The sequence below is a fragment of the Colias philodice genome, chromosome 23 (assembly GCF_061535455.1).
Source record: "Colias philodice isolate Cphi_HAF_F1 chromosome 23, ilColPhil1 Martin Lab GWU primary, whole genome shotgun sequence".
Lineage (NCBI taxonomy): Eukaryota > Metazoa > Arthropoda > Insecta > Lepidoptera > Pieridae > Colias > Colias philodice.
This window is the reverse complement of record NC_143108.1, coordinates 5,802,719-5,819,400: the sequence shown is the minus strand read 5'-3', so window position 1 is coordinate 5,819,400 and position 16,682 is coordinate 5,802,719. Positions and strand designations below refer to the sequence as shown.

The 16,682-nt window shown below is 32.5% G+C and overlaps 1 protein-coding gene across 3 annotated transcripts in view; it reads right to left on the bottom strand.

The window, feature by feature from the left end:
* The window catches only part of tws (protein phosphatase 2 regulatory subunit tws), a 44,941-nt gene that overhangs the window by 7,000 nt on the left and 21,259 nt on the right, over nt 1-16,682 (bottom strand). For 2 of the 3 annotated variants that reach the window (XM_089709928.1, XM_089709930.1), the window contains 5 exons: nt 9,225-9,379; nt 7,052-7,252; nt 5,458-5,594; nt 2,535-2,709; nt 1,820-1,883 (listed from right to left, as the gene is read on the bottom strand). In XM_089709928.1, coding sequence (XP_089566054.1) covers nt 1,820-1,883; nt 2,535-2,709; nt 5,458-5,594; nt 7,052-7,252; nt 9,225-9,379 — 732 coding nt within the window. Of the gene's footprint in view, nt 1-1,819; nt 1,884-2,534; nt 2,710-5,457; nt 5,595-7,051; nt 7,253-9,224; nt 9,380-11,032; nt 11,166-16,682 lie in introns of those variants that run through there. The other variant, XM_089709929.1, reaches the window with a different exon arrangement.

The window sequence follows — 16,682 nt, the reverse complement described above, 5'->3', positions numbered from 1 at the left end:
ATGGGATAAAAATTAATATATTATGTGTATGGATAACATGGTTTGATTACTGTCACCACCAACACTGCTATTTACTTTGAAAACGTAAAAAAGTTGTTGTAGTAACATAACTACTGAAGATGGACATATGGTATCGCAGACTTTCTTATAGATATTGATCCATTCTATAATACCGTAGAACATTTTTTTGTTCTATCTTCAATAGATTCCGCAGCGCACGCGATGACAGAATTTTTATTAAGGAATTTTTTACACCTTGGGTTACATTATTGCATTTTTGGTAAGGAACTCTAATTTTTTTGAAAATGCAATATAGCCTATGTTGCTCAGTGAAGATGCAGCTTTCTAATGGTGAAAGAATTTTTGAAATCGGTCCAGTAGTTTATGCGTGAAAACCATACATACATACATACGTAATTACATAATTACAAACCTTTCCTCTTTATAGTATTAGTATTATTTTGTCATTTTCAATAATATTAGTTATTAGGTTTTAGCTTAGGTTGTGGCTGTTGTAACATAAATACAGGGGCTATTTCTATTGTGCTGTTAGATTGGATATTCCTCTTTATTTGTGTCTCAACTAAAATAGAGCTATGATATTTCTAGTACTCTCTCAGTTTAGTTTACAAGAAGTTATCGTCTTTGTAGAATTGTAATATCGTTATTTATAATATTATTTCAATATAGTCCGGGATACATCGCCCATTTTTGCAAGTGATTACTATCAAGCTAATTTTTCGTGAGTAGCTTTATTTTGATGAGATGCCCAATAATTTCATGTACGAAACTCTCGATTGTGGTAGCTTACAGAGGTAACAAGGATGAAAATTTTTGATTTGACGGTTCTCAAATATTTACTACGCAATTTGTAGGACAATATGTCTGTTGAATTATATAAGTATTAAATAAGTGAAAATAAAAAAATCAGCTGGTTAGTAATCAATAATCATTTATGATGATTTCGTTATCGATACACATTGGAAAGGGGGACTCTTTGATCAAACCATAGATTTTGTAGGACAAATATTTTTTCTAAAAATTTAGATAATTATCTTGAGATTGAACAAAAAAAACATTCAGTTAGTAATTAATATTTGAGAACCATCAAATCAAAATATTTTATCCTTGTTTCCTCTGGTAGCTACCACAATCGAGAGTTTTGAACATGAAATTATTGGGCATCTCATCAAAATAAAGCTACTCACGAAAAATTAGCTTGATAGTAATCACTTGCAAAAATGGGCGATGTATCCCGGACTAATATGTTCTACTATTACTGCAATTACTATAATATAAATTATAAAGTATTAGATTTCCTCCCGCGGCTTCGCCCGCGTTTTCAAAGAAAAACCCGCATAGCTGCCGTTCACGTGTGCTAAATTTCATTGTACATATTTGATATCGGTAGTATTTTCTTGTGCTTCGATTATAAACGTGCTTAATTCACTGTACTATTATCCCGATGAGCATAATAGTACACTTACTGGCAGTATTGGGCGAGAAGAGGCAATGACAATTTAAAATGGGAAAAAATATTTTGACGTGACAACGTCTTATAATTTGATAGAGCCGGCTGCACGCACGAAAAAACATGACTCATGCGGCGTTACCTCGCTCTGAGGCGTTCCGTAAGGCTTGAAGTGCAAGCGAGAGCGCGGAACGAGCGACAAAGAAGCACAATCGGACGTTGTCACGTTCAACTATCGTCAATAAACCGACTTTACAGACAACCAATTTTTTTATTTTAAATGAATTGTGAAACGAATAAATCTTTAAACATGAATTAAATATTCAAATATACTCAAATAACACTCACCCTTACTACTAGAATATACAAAGAGATTGCATTCAGTCGGATGGAACTCCGCGGCAGTGATGACCTGTAATAAACATGTAAAAACAATATGAGCAATTGGAGAATCAATTTGAATTCAATTAGAATTTATTTAGAATATTAGAAGCCTCATGGCAATACCATCACGTCATGAAATAACGCGAAGATTTTGGTATCTTTGAATCTTGCCAAAGAAGTTTCACTTCTGACACGTGTGCTCGACACACACGCTCTTATTTTACTATCTTAGTTCCTCCTTTATGGTACGTTTTGCATGCTATATTCAACAGCCAATAGGCTGGACATGTCTGTTCTATGTTTAATATTATTGTATCACCATACTTTAATACCATGATAAAGATTTATTTATAAATTTATAAAGAATAGAAAAAATTCGATCACGAGGCAGGACTCGAACCCGCATCCCTTCGCGGCATTCCGGGGCGGATGCCTGACCAATTCAGCCACTCGTGACCCGCAAGAGCGATCGAATTTATTCAATTCTTTCAGTTTTTATGTGTCTAAGGGACACACCGGATCGAATTTATTCTATTCTTTCAGTTTTATGTGTCTAAGGGACACACCGGATCGAATTTTTTCTATTCTTTATAAATTTATATTTATAAAGCATTTGAATGCCATGAAACCAAAAAAATCAATTTCAACAAAATAAACATTTATTTATTTATTTTAGTACCTCAGTAAGCTCCTCCATATTGGCCGGCTTGATGTCCACAATATTGAAGCTCTGGTCTGTGATCTCGAGGTGCCACAGATTGATGCGCAGATCATCAGCCGAGAGGTATGTCTCTTGGTCCGAGTTCAGCGAAATTGAGTTTATGTGGTATGTGTGCGCGTTCGCGAATATCCGTCTGGAAATTATAATATAACTTAAGAAATTAAAGACTTTTTAACGGATTTTAAACGCGATTTATTCATTATATTATTTTCCCGTTTCGAACACTTTACAGCGAGCGTGGTTACGGGGAGACCGAGTTGTCTAAAAGTCTTTAATTTCTAAATGTATAATACTCGCGTAAAATCAAACACTAGAAAATACAATATTACTTAATATTAATAGTTAATTCATATAAACATACTAGCGGTCCGCCCCGGCTTCGCCCGTGGTACCTACATGTTTAAACTATCTTATCTCTCAAGTTGGATCGAACTGCACATGGTGTGCGAATTTTATTATGATCGGTTTAGAGTCCATTGAGGACAAACATTGTGACACGAGATTTATATATATTAAGATACTAGAGGCCCGTGGTACATATTTCGCAATAAAAGGTAGCCTATGTCCTTTCTCGGGTATCAAAATATCTCCATACCAAATTTCATGCAAATTGGTTCAGTAGTTTAGGCGTGATTGAGTAACAGACAGACAGACAGAGTTACTTTCGCATTTATAATATTAATATAATAGTATGGATGCATACATTTCTAGGATTAATATAGTTGTCGGCACGTAACTTGGCCACTTTTTAGCGTGGTGGGGGAAGCTTGGGCATATAAAAATGTACTAAAACTTGATGCGCAAACTTCCCCCACCACGCTACTTTTTTCCCAAGAAGTTTGCCGGGCGCTATACACCTTTGAAGGTTCTTTTAATCTAGAATGAAAGAAAGTCGTGTTATTTCATGGACAACTAAGTTTATTTGATGATTTTTACTTTTTAGTTTGTCCTTTTTGGAGTAATGTTATGAAAAACATAATGTCCTTTTAGTATGTCATCTGCATACCATTACAGCTTTTTTTATTTCCCTAAAAAATTGTAGTGTTTACCGTTTTAAATATATTCTGGAAAAAACTACATGTCATTTAATAATAAGCATTACTTATTTGTTACATTATTGTCCATCATAATTCCATAGAACAAGTTCTATTCTGGTAAAAAATCTGTTTGGAATTGATAATATCAAGATGTTGATTCTATTGTATTATATAATTCATTTAATATGCATTTGATCCAATATATTGTAGTGTATTTGATATTTGATATTATATAATCGAGACACTATCTTATCTTCGACAATTAAAACAAACAAAAAAACCTGTTTATAATCATCTCGACATAAGCATAAATTCCACAATATAATGTAATAATTTCAAGAATGCGTCGGTCGTGCGTTTATTATTTTGCTAAAACATTAAGCCAATCATCATATATCCCACACGCAAATGTAAACGACTGATTAGATAAATCATGATTTCCAATAAACGTGATGTATGTAAGTGGTAGAGTAAATATTTGTCGCCGCGAAGTAGCTACTTTGACGTTAAGGGTGCTTTTGTATCAAAGCTGTGCGAGGATGTCTAGCTGTGCTGTGGGGGTTTCCACAAAAGCAGTGTGTGAAGTCCCGTGTCCCCGTAGTGGGGTAAGGGGCAGATGCATTATTCATACATCTGTTTCACTGATCGATTTTCTTTAGGGACAAGTAGGTGATCAGCCTTCTGTGTCCTGCCAGACCGAGACATTTTTTTTTCTTCGTCTCCACCGGGAATCGAACCCAGGACCCCTCGGTTCTACGCTCACGAGTCAACCACTGTACCAAGGAGGCGGTCAAAACCACAAAAGCGGTAGTAAATGTTAAATAAAATATGTATTGACGATTCAAAAGTGCTTCTAGAAGAAGTCTTATTAAATAAATACATAAATGTTTGAGTTTGTGCGATGAAAATGTGCGGTGCGAAAATGTTTTGAAATGTCTTCTCTTCTATTACTCAAAATTATAGAACTAATAAACACGCATTCCTCGCACACATCTCTCGTTTGTTTTGTATGCACAAAAACCTATCACCACTGTTTCTACCAGTACTATGCTGAGCGAGGCGAGGTAAATGAAGCGATACTATTGGTTCTTTAAAAATAAATCCTCGCTCATTCTTGATGGAAAAGCACCTTAAGTCTCGTAAAGATTGTAGGATATAGAGTATTGGGGACATTCAACTTTTTTAATTGGATTTGTTTTGTTTGACTTCGGCTTTTTGCAAAATACGTTTGAACTGTGATAAAAATAAATGACGCATTTGTAAACGATGGTATCTGACTTTGCATTTAATCAATTGGAATTAATGTAGAACACGTGAACGAAACAAATATTTTTCGTTTATTGTTTTATGTAGATTTAAATAGTATCCAAGCACTGCGACAGTTATTATATTACAAAGGTGTACAAATAAATTTCCGTTTCAGTTTTTTGACAAAAATACTTTTTGCAAAAGCACCGTTTTTAATTAATCATTTTCTATCGCTTGAAAGTGTCAATGACCAAAACAGATTATATTTGGTGCAATATTTGGCGAATACAGCGGGTGAGGAAAAACTTCTTTGTCAATAAAATTTAAGTTTTCCCTGGAACCGCTACATATTTAGATATTATACGCGCGTTCTTGCGTTTTAAACGCATCAAATACGCTGCATGTTGCGTCCCCGTGTCATGCAACACCCCCCCTCCCCCACTCACCTCGGCGACGCCTCCACCATGAGGTCGGCGGGCCGCACGGTGGGCACGCGCAGCTGCGTGACGCGCGCCGGGTCCCGCGGCCGCCCGCCCTCCTCGCGCGTGTTGTAGCCCGTCACGCGCTTGTCCCGCTCCCCCCCCTCCCCCACTCACCTCGGCGACGCCTCCACCATGAGGTCGGCGGGCCGCACGGTGGGCACGCGCAGCTGCGTGACGCGCGCCGGGTCCCGCGGCCGCCCGCCCTCCTCGCGCGTGTTGTAGCCCGTCACGCGCTTGTCACGTTCCGAAACCTGTAGTACAATATGTACGTCTTTAGTATTCAATTCTAATTCATTTATTTATCTCCAACTAGATTTCCGCCCGCGGCTTCGCCCGCGTTTTCAAAGGAAATCCCGCATAGTTCCCGTTCCCGTGGGATTTCCGGGATAAAACCTATCCTATGTGTTATTCTGATGTATAAGCTATATTGTGGTAAAGTTTCATTCAAATCCATTCAGTAGTTTTTACGTGAAAGAGTAACAAACATCCATACATCCACACTTACAAACTTTCGTAGTAGTAGGATATAATAATGAGTTGACAGAAAAAACGAGAACACATATCAGATGTGAAACTTCTTTAGCAGGATTAAAAGATAACAAAATCGTCGCCGTACTCCATGACGTGACGGTATTGCCATGAAATTTTACTCTCAAAACGCCTAAAGAAGTTTCACTTCAAAAGACACGACAAAAGAGAGAGAGATGGAAAAGTATTGCATTAATTCATAATTCGAGTGCATCATACAAAAATAGGTCTAACAAGATAGTAAGGTACTAATATCACATGATTAATTGACATTTCTAACCTATTCACACTGTGACACGTAATACAAGTGTGTGACGTCAGGAAAAGGCACGACAAGTATTGTCGACGCTTTGTTCTCGTAATAACATCGCAGTCTATGACGCCAACAATACTTTTATACATTTTAAATCTCTCCATCTCATTTACATCATATTGTAAAGTGACAATTATTGTTATATGTACTTTTTTTTTACTAACATGACATAGCAATAAATTGCATTTGACTAGACGATATTTTTCATACATTATTTTTAACTTTAAGAACGTGTAAATCTGTTTGTATATTATATAAAGGTGTTTATTTCGTATTATAGTCACCAAAATTATATTAATACACTATCTAATAATATCTAATTTCTGACGTCATTATGTTCTTTATTACAGAACATCTAAATATAGGGTTGAACGAATCTCATCCAGAGTTTTATTAAATGACTAACGAACTAATTGAACACAATTTGTTGCCATCATAAAGACGCAACACAATGTGATGTATAGAATATTATTTTAAAGTATAATTTTTTTTATAATGAAAATTATTGTAAAATACTTGGTCGTAATTTGTAAGATATTTTATATGTTAGAAGAAACTATTCATAAGTTGCAATGAAACAGAAAATATACGGTAAAAGTTTAAATTGAAAATAACAAAAAGCAATCTTTTGAAACAAAGGACTTTTTTACTTTTAGTCTCTTTGGATCTACACCTTATACTATGCTCTCAAATAAGTTATACTCGAATACAAATTGAAAAATCGATGTCTCTATTCAGCCCAATCACTTGTTTTGCAAAATCCCCAAAATCCCGCCCCAGTATCATGTTTTATTCTTTAAAAATTTACAGTATTACTAAATTTTAATGCATTAAAACTAAATATAAAATCATTCATACCAAACTAACCTTCCATAGCTTGATCGTCTTGTCGTTTGTGGACAACAGAAAGTGCGCCTGGTTCTTGCGCTTGAGCCATCTGATTTTGTTTATCTTCTCCTCAATCTCCAAAGACTTGAGGTAGTCAAACTCCGGTTCGTGCGATTGGAACGTCGAGTACACGTTGTATTCGCCCTTCTTGGGCACGCACTGTTTCGATGCTGGGTCCCTCTGAAAATTTACAATTTATGTATATGAAATTATTATTTTTCATTAATTTCCTATGCATAAGGTTGGATTATACTTCAGAAACACTTATTACTTTTAAATTATTTTAAAATTTATCAGATTTAATTCAAACTTTGTACATTTATTAGGGTTTTAAATTCATAATTTCACGAGTTTATCCTCATTAAAGTATGGGTTTTTTGTTATATTTAAACTTGAATAATTACTTTCTTAAAATAATAGAAGACAATAGGTCGCATATTTCATTTATGATTTAACTAACACTTCATCTTAGGGAAAAATCAATTTTTATCCTATTTTTTTGCCAAATATAAATTTATTTTCTAAAGTAAAGTACGTTTGACGGTCATACAACCACATTTAATTTAGTCCTCTTAAATTACAAACTGCCTTTGATGTGAGCTCAGTCTACCGCGATAGTAAATAAGATATAAAAAACTGTTTACACTATGTCTTTGAACTTGATCACAATAAAATGACAATAGGCGTTTACTTTACAACTGTAATTACTTCACAAGGACATTAATTTATCTAATCTAATAATCTAATAAATATTATAAAGGCGAAAGTTTGTAAGGATGTATGGATGTATGGATGTATGGATGTATGGATGTATGGATGTTTGTTACTCTTTCACGTAAAAATTACTGAACCGATTACAATGAAATTTAGCACACATATAGAGGGTAACTTGGATTAACACATAGGATAGTTTTTATCCCGGAAATCCCACGGGAACGGGAACTATGCGGGTTTTCCTTTGCAAACGCGGGCGAAGCCGCGGGCGAAAATCTAGTACGACATATTTATGCTTTGGAAATTAAATACTATAATGAATTTCTTTATACTGTTAAGCCGACTTTTAAACGCTGTAAAGTTAACATATTTGAACAGTAATTCGCAAGAACTGACAGTGTGATACGCGTGTAAAATGAAAAACAATGTATACGTATATTGTATGTATGTATCATTGTTATGCAAACGAAAGTAAGAAGACGCGATCATCACGTTTTTTCCTTATCTCACTTGCTAAATACATAAAAAAGTGTTTGTCTGTTTGTATTTCTTTCACGGCGCAACGGACCGATTGTATGATATGATTTTTATGTCCGGAGATAATGAAGAGACTATAGAATGACTTATACTATTTGTACCGCAGTGAAACATCTCATTGCCAAGGGAATTTCCTTTGAAGGGCGAAAAGCTAATAACGCTAATAAAATAAATATTTATCAAAAAGGTGACATACAAACCAACTTGACTCACAGTCCGAAACCCTAAAACATCTATCAAATGAAACACAATAATTTCGACTTGCGTCATCGGCCCACAGAACCAGTATTATCGATATAGATGCTGCAGTAACTTTCGCTACGGTTTTTATATTTGGTTAGAGTCATGTGTGGCGAAATTTTGGCATTGTTTTTGTAGTATGTTATAAGAATATTATTCGTACATAATTAATATGTATGTATTTAGGTCAATTTTTAAAAGGGTAGATTACGGACAATACACATATTTCCCTATAAAGGGTAATAATTGCAGTAATCGATTATTAATATGAACAGATGATAAGCCTTCAACCGCCATCTATTTGGTAAAAAGTCGGCGGTCTAGTTGCTATCCTACTAGACCTCCATTATCGTGATGCCATAGCCTTCCTCGATAAATTGAGAGACTGTGCAACACAAATCTATACTAGTTAATATTATAAAACTGAAGAGTTTGTTTTTTTTTAATGCGCTTATCTCAGGAACTACTGGTCCGCTTTGAAAAATTCTTTCGGTGTTAGATAGCCCATTTATCGAGGAAGGCTTTATATTATCATTACGCTAAGACCAACAGGAGCGGAGCCACGCGGTAGTATACTATATTTTGTCGTTCAAAGCGGTGGTTCCTAACATAAGCTCGTTCAAATTTCGACGAGCATCTCTGTCTGTCTCTGTGTAATTACCTGAAATATAACAACACGTCCTCCCTTATCGCCGGTGGCCAGCAGTTCTCCGTCGTGGTTGAACTCGACGCACGATATGAGATCCGCCTCGGTGACGTCATCCTCTAGGGTGCCTTTGACCTGACTAAAACACCACGTCGTCTCGCCACCATTGCCTGCAAGCATATGCGTAGTTAATACGACAATCGTAAGAAGAAAATTAGAGAAAGATGCAAAATGTAGTACCAAAGTAGATCATACACTTTGGTAAGAGAAGTCGAAATTATTTACATAAATCTTCTGGATCTACTATCATATTCAAAACATATTTGCACAACTAAACAGACTTTTCGAAATCTCATTTCAAAATTTCCCAAAAAAACAATTAATCTATGCATAATAAGACTTAAATTAAATTATATTACAATCAATTTTATATACAGACACAAGCTAAAGATATCAATATACATAGCTATAGAAATACTATGTCAAGTGGCTTCTTACGCCGAAACGTGGAAATCTTACAAGTGTGAAGTGCTGTCTAGTAAAATGGACAAAGTAAGCATATCCATAAGTGTTAATTCTATATGTTCTTATATCTGTTTATTTCACTGATACATTTTTTTTTCAATTAATTGTTTAGCGTTACATTTAGAATATTAATAAACTAGTTCTCCTAACTCAAAGACTATGTGAATATTGAATATATTATGACTAAAGCAAAATATATTTATTACAAACTAGCGGTCCGCCCCGGCTTCGCCCGTGGTACACATTTACGTTTTCTCTACATAAAAACCATCCTCGTACTTCAAGGAATATAATAAAAAAAGAATTATCGAAATCGGTTCAGCCGTTCTCGAGTTATGCGCTTACCAACACATTTTGCGATTCATTTTTATATATAAGATAATTTTAAGTAAGCAGTCATAGAGATTAGAAGCAGATACATTAAATAGATAAAAGATAAAGAATTAATACTTAATAGTTGTGCAAAGCCAGCCAAAAAAGACTTGGATCGTGTACTTCATTGTGTACTTTAAAGGTACATAATTTACTTTTCATTTCATAAAATAATATTTGAACATACTTCTCAGTAAAAAGAACAGCTATATAGAGAAATTGTAATTACAACTCTATACTATCTAATATAGTAAACATAATAATATGAAAATTTTAAAATGTAAATACATATTATAACACATTTCTAAACACAATCTAGTGGTTAATAAACTAATTTGGATAGAAAACGACCAAGAAAACCATTATAAGTAAGGTTAGTGAAACACAAGTAAATCTGAAAGATTAGTAGAAACATACAAACTAAAATATTCTGTAAATGCAATGTACTGTACAGAATTAGAAGGAAGAAAGGAGAAAATAAAGTTGACGCAATGATTTTTAATAATTTGTTAAATATTACCTCACTAACATCTAGTACTGGACAAACACAAGCAAAAAATTTTGAAAAATACTAAAACAAAACTATAAAAAGTGTGCAAGAGTGCAAGATATAAGTTTCTTATAATTATGATCCTAAACAATAATAGCCTAAAATAATTATTTAGAAAAATTTTGGCTAGAATTTGCACAGATGTTTAGTCTGAACATCATGTGAATTTAAATACCATAGGCACAAACTTTATCTTGTTATCATATAGAAACACTATATTAATTTATGTAAGTATATGTTTATACTTTATAGTTCTTACGCAAGATTTTGAAAAACTATTGATATGTTTTCAATAATTTTTTTTGCCAAATGATTACTAATATCTGCATTGCATGATATTATATACTGCATAACTTTAAACAAAAACTGTACATACAATTACAAGCCCGGCTAAAATGTATATCACAAGAATAATCTGTCCAATGATAAATGTGTTCTTGCAGCCAAATCCTATTCGAATACCACGGCACTTCCCTTCTTTTCAACATTTTAACTAATTCACACTACACATATTTTAATTATCTAAGAGATGTAACGAGACATGATGTTACACACAATTCAGGGCACAAACTGGACTAGTTAAAAACTGGTTACAACAAAAGTGTCATACAATAGCCGTGAATGAAAACTGTAAGACACTTGAGCTTGTGAGGTTGTCCTTTAATAGGTAGAATAGGCACGGACAATTGTTATACTGTACTCAGGTATATATGTATAACAATGATGATATAAATGGCCACATGACCATCAAGTGAATGATATGATTTTATTATTGTTTAATAACTCACAATTTAAATTGTAGAGTGGATAGGGTGCTTTAAAACTATGGCAATATGTATTGTGATTTGTGAAGGTTGCCTGGCAGAGATGGCTTAGAGCCATAAGGCCGCCTTTTGTACATTTAAATCCATTAAGATATTATAAAATAAGATTAAACCTAATGTACAATAAAGAATAAATAAATAAATAAATAAATAAATATTGTATGTTGTGATTTATGAAAATTCAATGCATTATTAGACTGGGGTAGAAGCCTTTAAAAATAATGAAAAGATAAAAAAAATCGCAGTCGGATGAAACCCATTAGAAAAGGAGGGGAATATGATGAAAATAAAAGGAAAAATAAATTACGGTCAATCCGAGTTCGGGAAGCGGGAGGGGGGAGCTTTTAAGAGAAAAAAATGGTTTCTCTCGATTTCCGACAAAACTACAAGTCCTATAGAAAAAAGTTCAATGGCAAAGTTGTAGGTAATTAAAAGTTCTACAACTTTTGTATTCACAATTTTTTCACATAACCTCAAAATTTAGGTGAAAAATTCAAAAAACCAAGTTTTTGGTCTTTTATTTTTATCTACTTCAAAATTTATTTTTTTTCTACGAAATTTGGTGGAAACTTACTTTATTATGTCCCAAATACACTGTAATTTATTTGATTGAAAATATTTATTTTTTCGCCTTATTTTGAATTAATACCAAAAAAACAACCTAATTTTCAATCGAAAAGTCACCCGTCAAAATATCACCTTTTTTCAAAAACTTGGGGTGCCTTTTATTCATTGAAATCTCTACTTTCATATGGTGTAAAAAAAAATAAACACCACCATAGTAAATGTTCTCAGGAAATGCATACAAACAGTGTGATAATGAGCTTTTACTAAATCAGGCACACTTCTTGAACTCTATATCTTCTCTTGTATCGGCTTTTCGGTAATATTTCAAAAGAAAAATAATTATCTGTTCTAAGTTTAATATTTTACAGCATATTCAAAAGCAAAATGATGTCGATAATAACATTTCAGGTAGTTCGAGAAGTGTGCCTGATTTAGTAAAAGCTTATTTTCAGACTGTTTGTATGCATTTCCTGAGAACATTTACTATGGTGGTGTTCATTTTTTTTACACCATATGAAAGTAGAGATTTCAATGAATAAAAGGCACCCCAAGTTTTTGAAAAAAGCTGATATTTTGACGGGTGACTTTTCGATTGAAAATTAGGTTGTTTTTTTGGTATTAATTCAAAATAAGGCGAAAAAATAAATATTTTCAATCAAATAAATTACAGTGTATTTGGGACATAATAAAGTAAGTTTCCACCAAATTTCGTAGAAAAAAAATAAATTTTGAAGTAGATAAAAATAAAAGACCAAAAACTTGGTTTTTTGAATTTTTCACCTAAATTTTGAGGTTATGTGAAAAAATTATGAATGCAAAAGTTGTAGAACTTTTAATTACCTACAACTTTGCCATTGAACTTTTTTCTATAGGACTTGTAGTTTTGTCGGAAATCGAGAGAAACCATTTTTTTCTCTTAAAAGCTCCCCCCTCCCGCTTCCCGAACTCGGATTGACCGTAATTTATTTTTCCTTACATTTTTATCATATTGCCCTCCTTTTCTAATGGGTTTCATCCGACTGCGATTTTTTTTTGTTTCAAAAATTATCTACTCTAGTCTATATCTGCATACTTTCATCAAATCCTTAGACATTGCAGTGCAGAATAAATGTCAGATCCTACAAACAGTTATATAGTAATAATATACAGTTATTGTTTTGTGTAAATTCAAAGTTTCCCTTCTATTTTTCTATATAACAAATCTTTTGTAAGAAAAATATGTGTAATATTGTTTGTCAAGTTAAGAAAAAATGAATCATAATGAAATGAAAATTGTCAGTTTAGTGCATGTACTAAATTCCATAACCATATAGAACATGTAACATGTTTTTTGACCTGATTATATCTACCATATTTATAAGTATTAGAAATTTTTGATATACCTACTTATAAAGAGGAAAGATTTCATTGATTGTCATGGATTAACTTAAAACTGTGATGGTTATAATAATAAATATTGTATGGACCTGTGCATAAGAAACTTGTCCTTAATATTGAAAATAAAATTGTACATTGTATTAGTAATATTACAATATAAGGAAAGTGTTTAATGTCAATTCAGCTTTTAAATTAAATATAGATAAAATTACCACTATAAAAAATAACATTAATACTTTAGCAAGAAGATACTAATTAAAATATTATAAAATGGGTCAGGGAAAGTAGGAGATTGTCATCTATTCTAACCCTTCACCATCAATGTAATAGTGTGGATATGAACGATTAAACTAATAATGTACCACATAACTGAAGGGTGGACTAGCATATGCAATTATTTTACATTACTTGCATTGTTCAATTTAACAAGAGCATATAGTCATTAAGGACAATATATTTTGAACTAACATAAACTTAGGTATATGTGTTGTACCCAACTTTTCCAAAAAATTTCCAGATATATTGGTCCATTTTCAGGTGAGACAAACAAACTAACATCATTGACTACATTTGTAAGTGTAATAGGTATTCTTTACATACAACCTTACATAAATTTGTCATATTTATCACAGTAGACCTAGAAAATATATGCGTATATATGTGTATATGCAAAGGAAGTTAAAGAGATAAGAATTAACAAGAAATTGTTACTACTGCCCACCAGAGACTAAAGAGCAGTAACAGCCCTTTTGTGATTTTTCGTTTTATTAGTGATTCTGAAAGCGGGTTTCTTAAGCTTTCTATTGAATTAACTTACTTATTTCTAAGACTATAAGAATGGTTTTTATTTAACAGTTTTCACTTACTGCAAACGAAAAAAATTAACAATTTGGCGTGATTTCCCAACTAAAATACAGTATAAATTATACTGCAGATTAAATTTTAAGGTTTCATAACTAAAATGCAGTAAGCAATATAATTTTACAGTTCTTTAGATAGTTTTATATTTCTGGAAAAAAATTAAAAAAAAAATTAATACGCAGTAAAATTTACCGCCATACAAGCTATTTTTACTGCAAATTAAGAAAATACAATTTATTGTCACGAACTCCCAACTAAAATGCAGTAAAATCAAAGCTTGTCGCATTTTAGTTGTGAATACTTAACATTCTTTTATCATTATAAACTGACTAACACGCAGTAAAATACAGCATTACTGCAGATTAGTTTGGATAGTATAATGACACAGATATGATTATTCCTAGCTAAAGTGCAGTTAATGTTTTAAATACTGCAACTGTGAACTAGCTATTTTTCTTACTGCACTAGTAAATTGAACACTTTTTTCTTAAAAAACTAACTAAAATGCAGTATTTTTTTGACCTTACTGCATGTTAGTTGGGTTTCTTGACAAAATAACTGATCCAAATGCAGTAATAGGGCTTTTTGCTGCATTTTACTAAGTTTAAAATGGTATTTTTTACAAAAAAGGCTATGCAGTAATAGGCACCAAAAAGAATAAATGGCCATAATAAATTCAGTTATTAAGATATATTTTTTTTTATTGCTTTAACGTGTGAACCTATGCCTTTACAACCTTTCTGCATTCAAATTTTTTTGCTTATCATTCTGTTGATTTTTTAAAATCAATTCTTAACTTTAAATGCGTTTTACTCGAAATCGTGATTTTGCTGTTACTGCACTTTAGTGTATGGTGGGCAGACTAGGTCACAAGGAAAAATATCTAATTTGGCATAGATTCAAGATCAGCATCATAGTTTACATATAAACTATAGATTATCCACAATGCAAACTATTTGTTTACTCATTCTCCAATGTTTGTAAATCACATGATTAAATGCTTGTCATATGACAAACTTTGTTTCGAGCAGAGTAACACCTATACCTCTTTTGAAAATCAGTTATAATAATCCCTAAAAATAGAAACTAGTAACTACACAAATATCACAACTAAACTACTCAATGCAATTTCTAAATATCAAAAATAATATGAAACGAATCATAGATCAAATTTAACCAAACTGAAAAACTAGAATTTAAGATCGGCAAATAAGGGCATTATTAGCCATTAACATACTTAATCCATATATATTTCTTGTATTTAGTTTAACATTTGCATGATACTATGTTATAACTGCAGATATGTTTATTAAATAAATATTTTATAAAAAATTATCAGCAAGCAAATAAGATAAACTTCAAGGCATATTCTTTTTATAAATCTATGGAATTGTGTGTTAATTTCTTAGAGATGCGAACATTAAACAACATGTTCTATATGCTTACAAGAATATACTACCTAAATACCTATATCAATTTCATTAAATATTTAGTACAACAATATTAAAATAGTGATTGTAGAAATAACATTTCATCTTAATCTTAATACTATTATAAAGGCGAAAGTTTGTATGGATGTATGGGTGTTTGTTACTCTTTCACATAAAAACTACTGAACCAATTACAATGAAATTTAGCACACATATAGAGGGTAACTTGGATTAACACATAGGATAGATTTTATCCGGAAATCCCACGGGAATGGGAACTATGCGGGTTTTCCTTTGAAAACGCGGGCGAAGCCGCGGGCGGAAATCTAGTTATGAATAAATATACTATACACCTAGCTACACTACTAAGAAACTTATGCGTATAGAACATTATCTATTTCATCTGGAGTGAAATTAATAGTATAGCATTATTAATTATAAAGCTGAATTGATACTACATGACTATATATTTATAACATGTATAGTATAATAACTAATATCTATGGATATGACCTTAAATTGTACTGGGTACTGTAAGTTCTAGCCATCTGTCAATGATATAATAATAAACCTAATTTTTAAAGGAATACTACTTTAGAAATACCAACAAAGATGATTGTAACCACATACACGATCATTGCAAACAACTTTTTTTAGCAGACTTACTATTTTCGTTCAATAACCATCAAAACAGGTTTAACATAGAGGGTATATAAAAAACATTTTGCTCTCACCTGCTTGTAACCTCATTTTAATTGTGGATTCACTTTTACACACGATTTCAATGATAACTAATTCGTATCGACTATTCGATTTTATTCCTAACAGCGAAAATCTGTTGACGGCCGTTTGACCTTCATTTTACGAATAACATAATGTAATCATCTGGTCACACAAACAATTATCAACATTGGATTATTATGCGACACATTCACGTAAACTCAATCGAAAATCATTGCGAGAACCT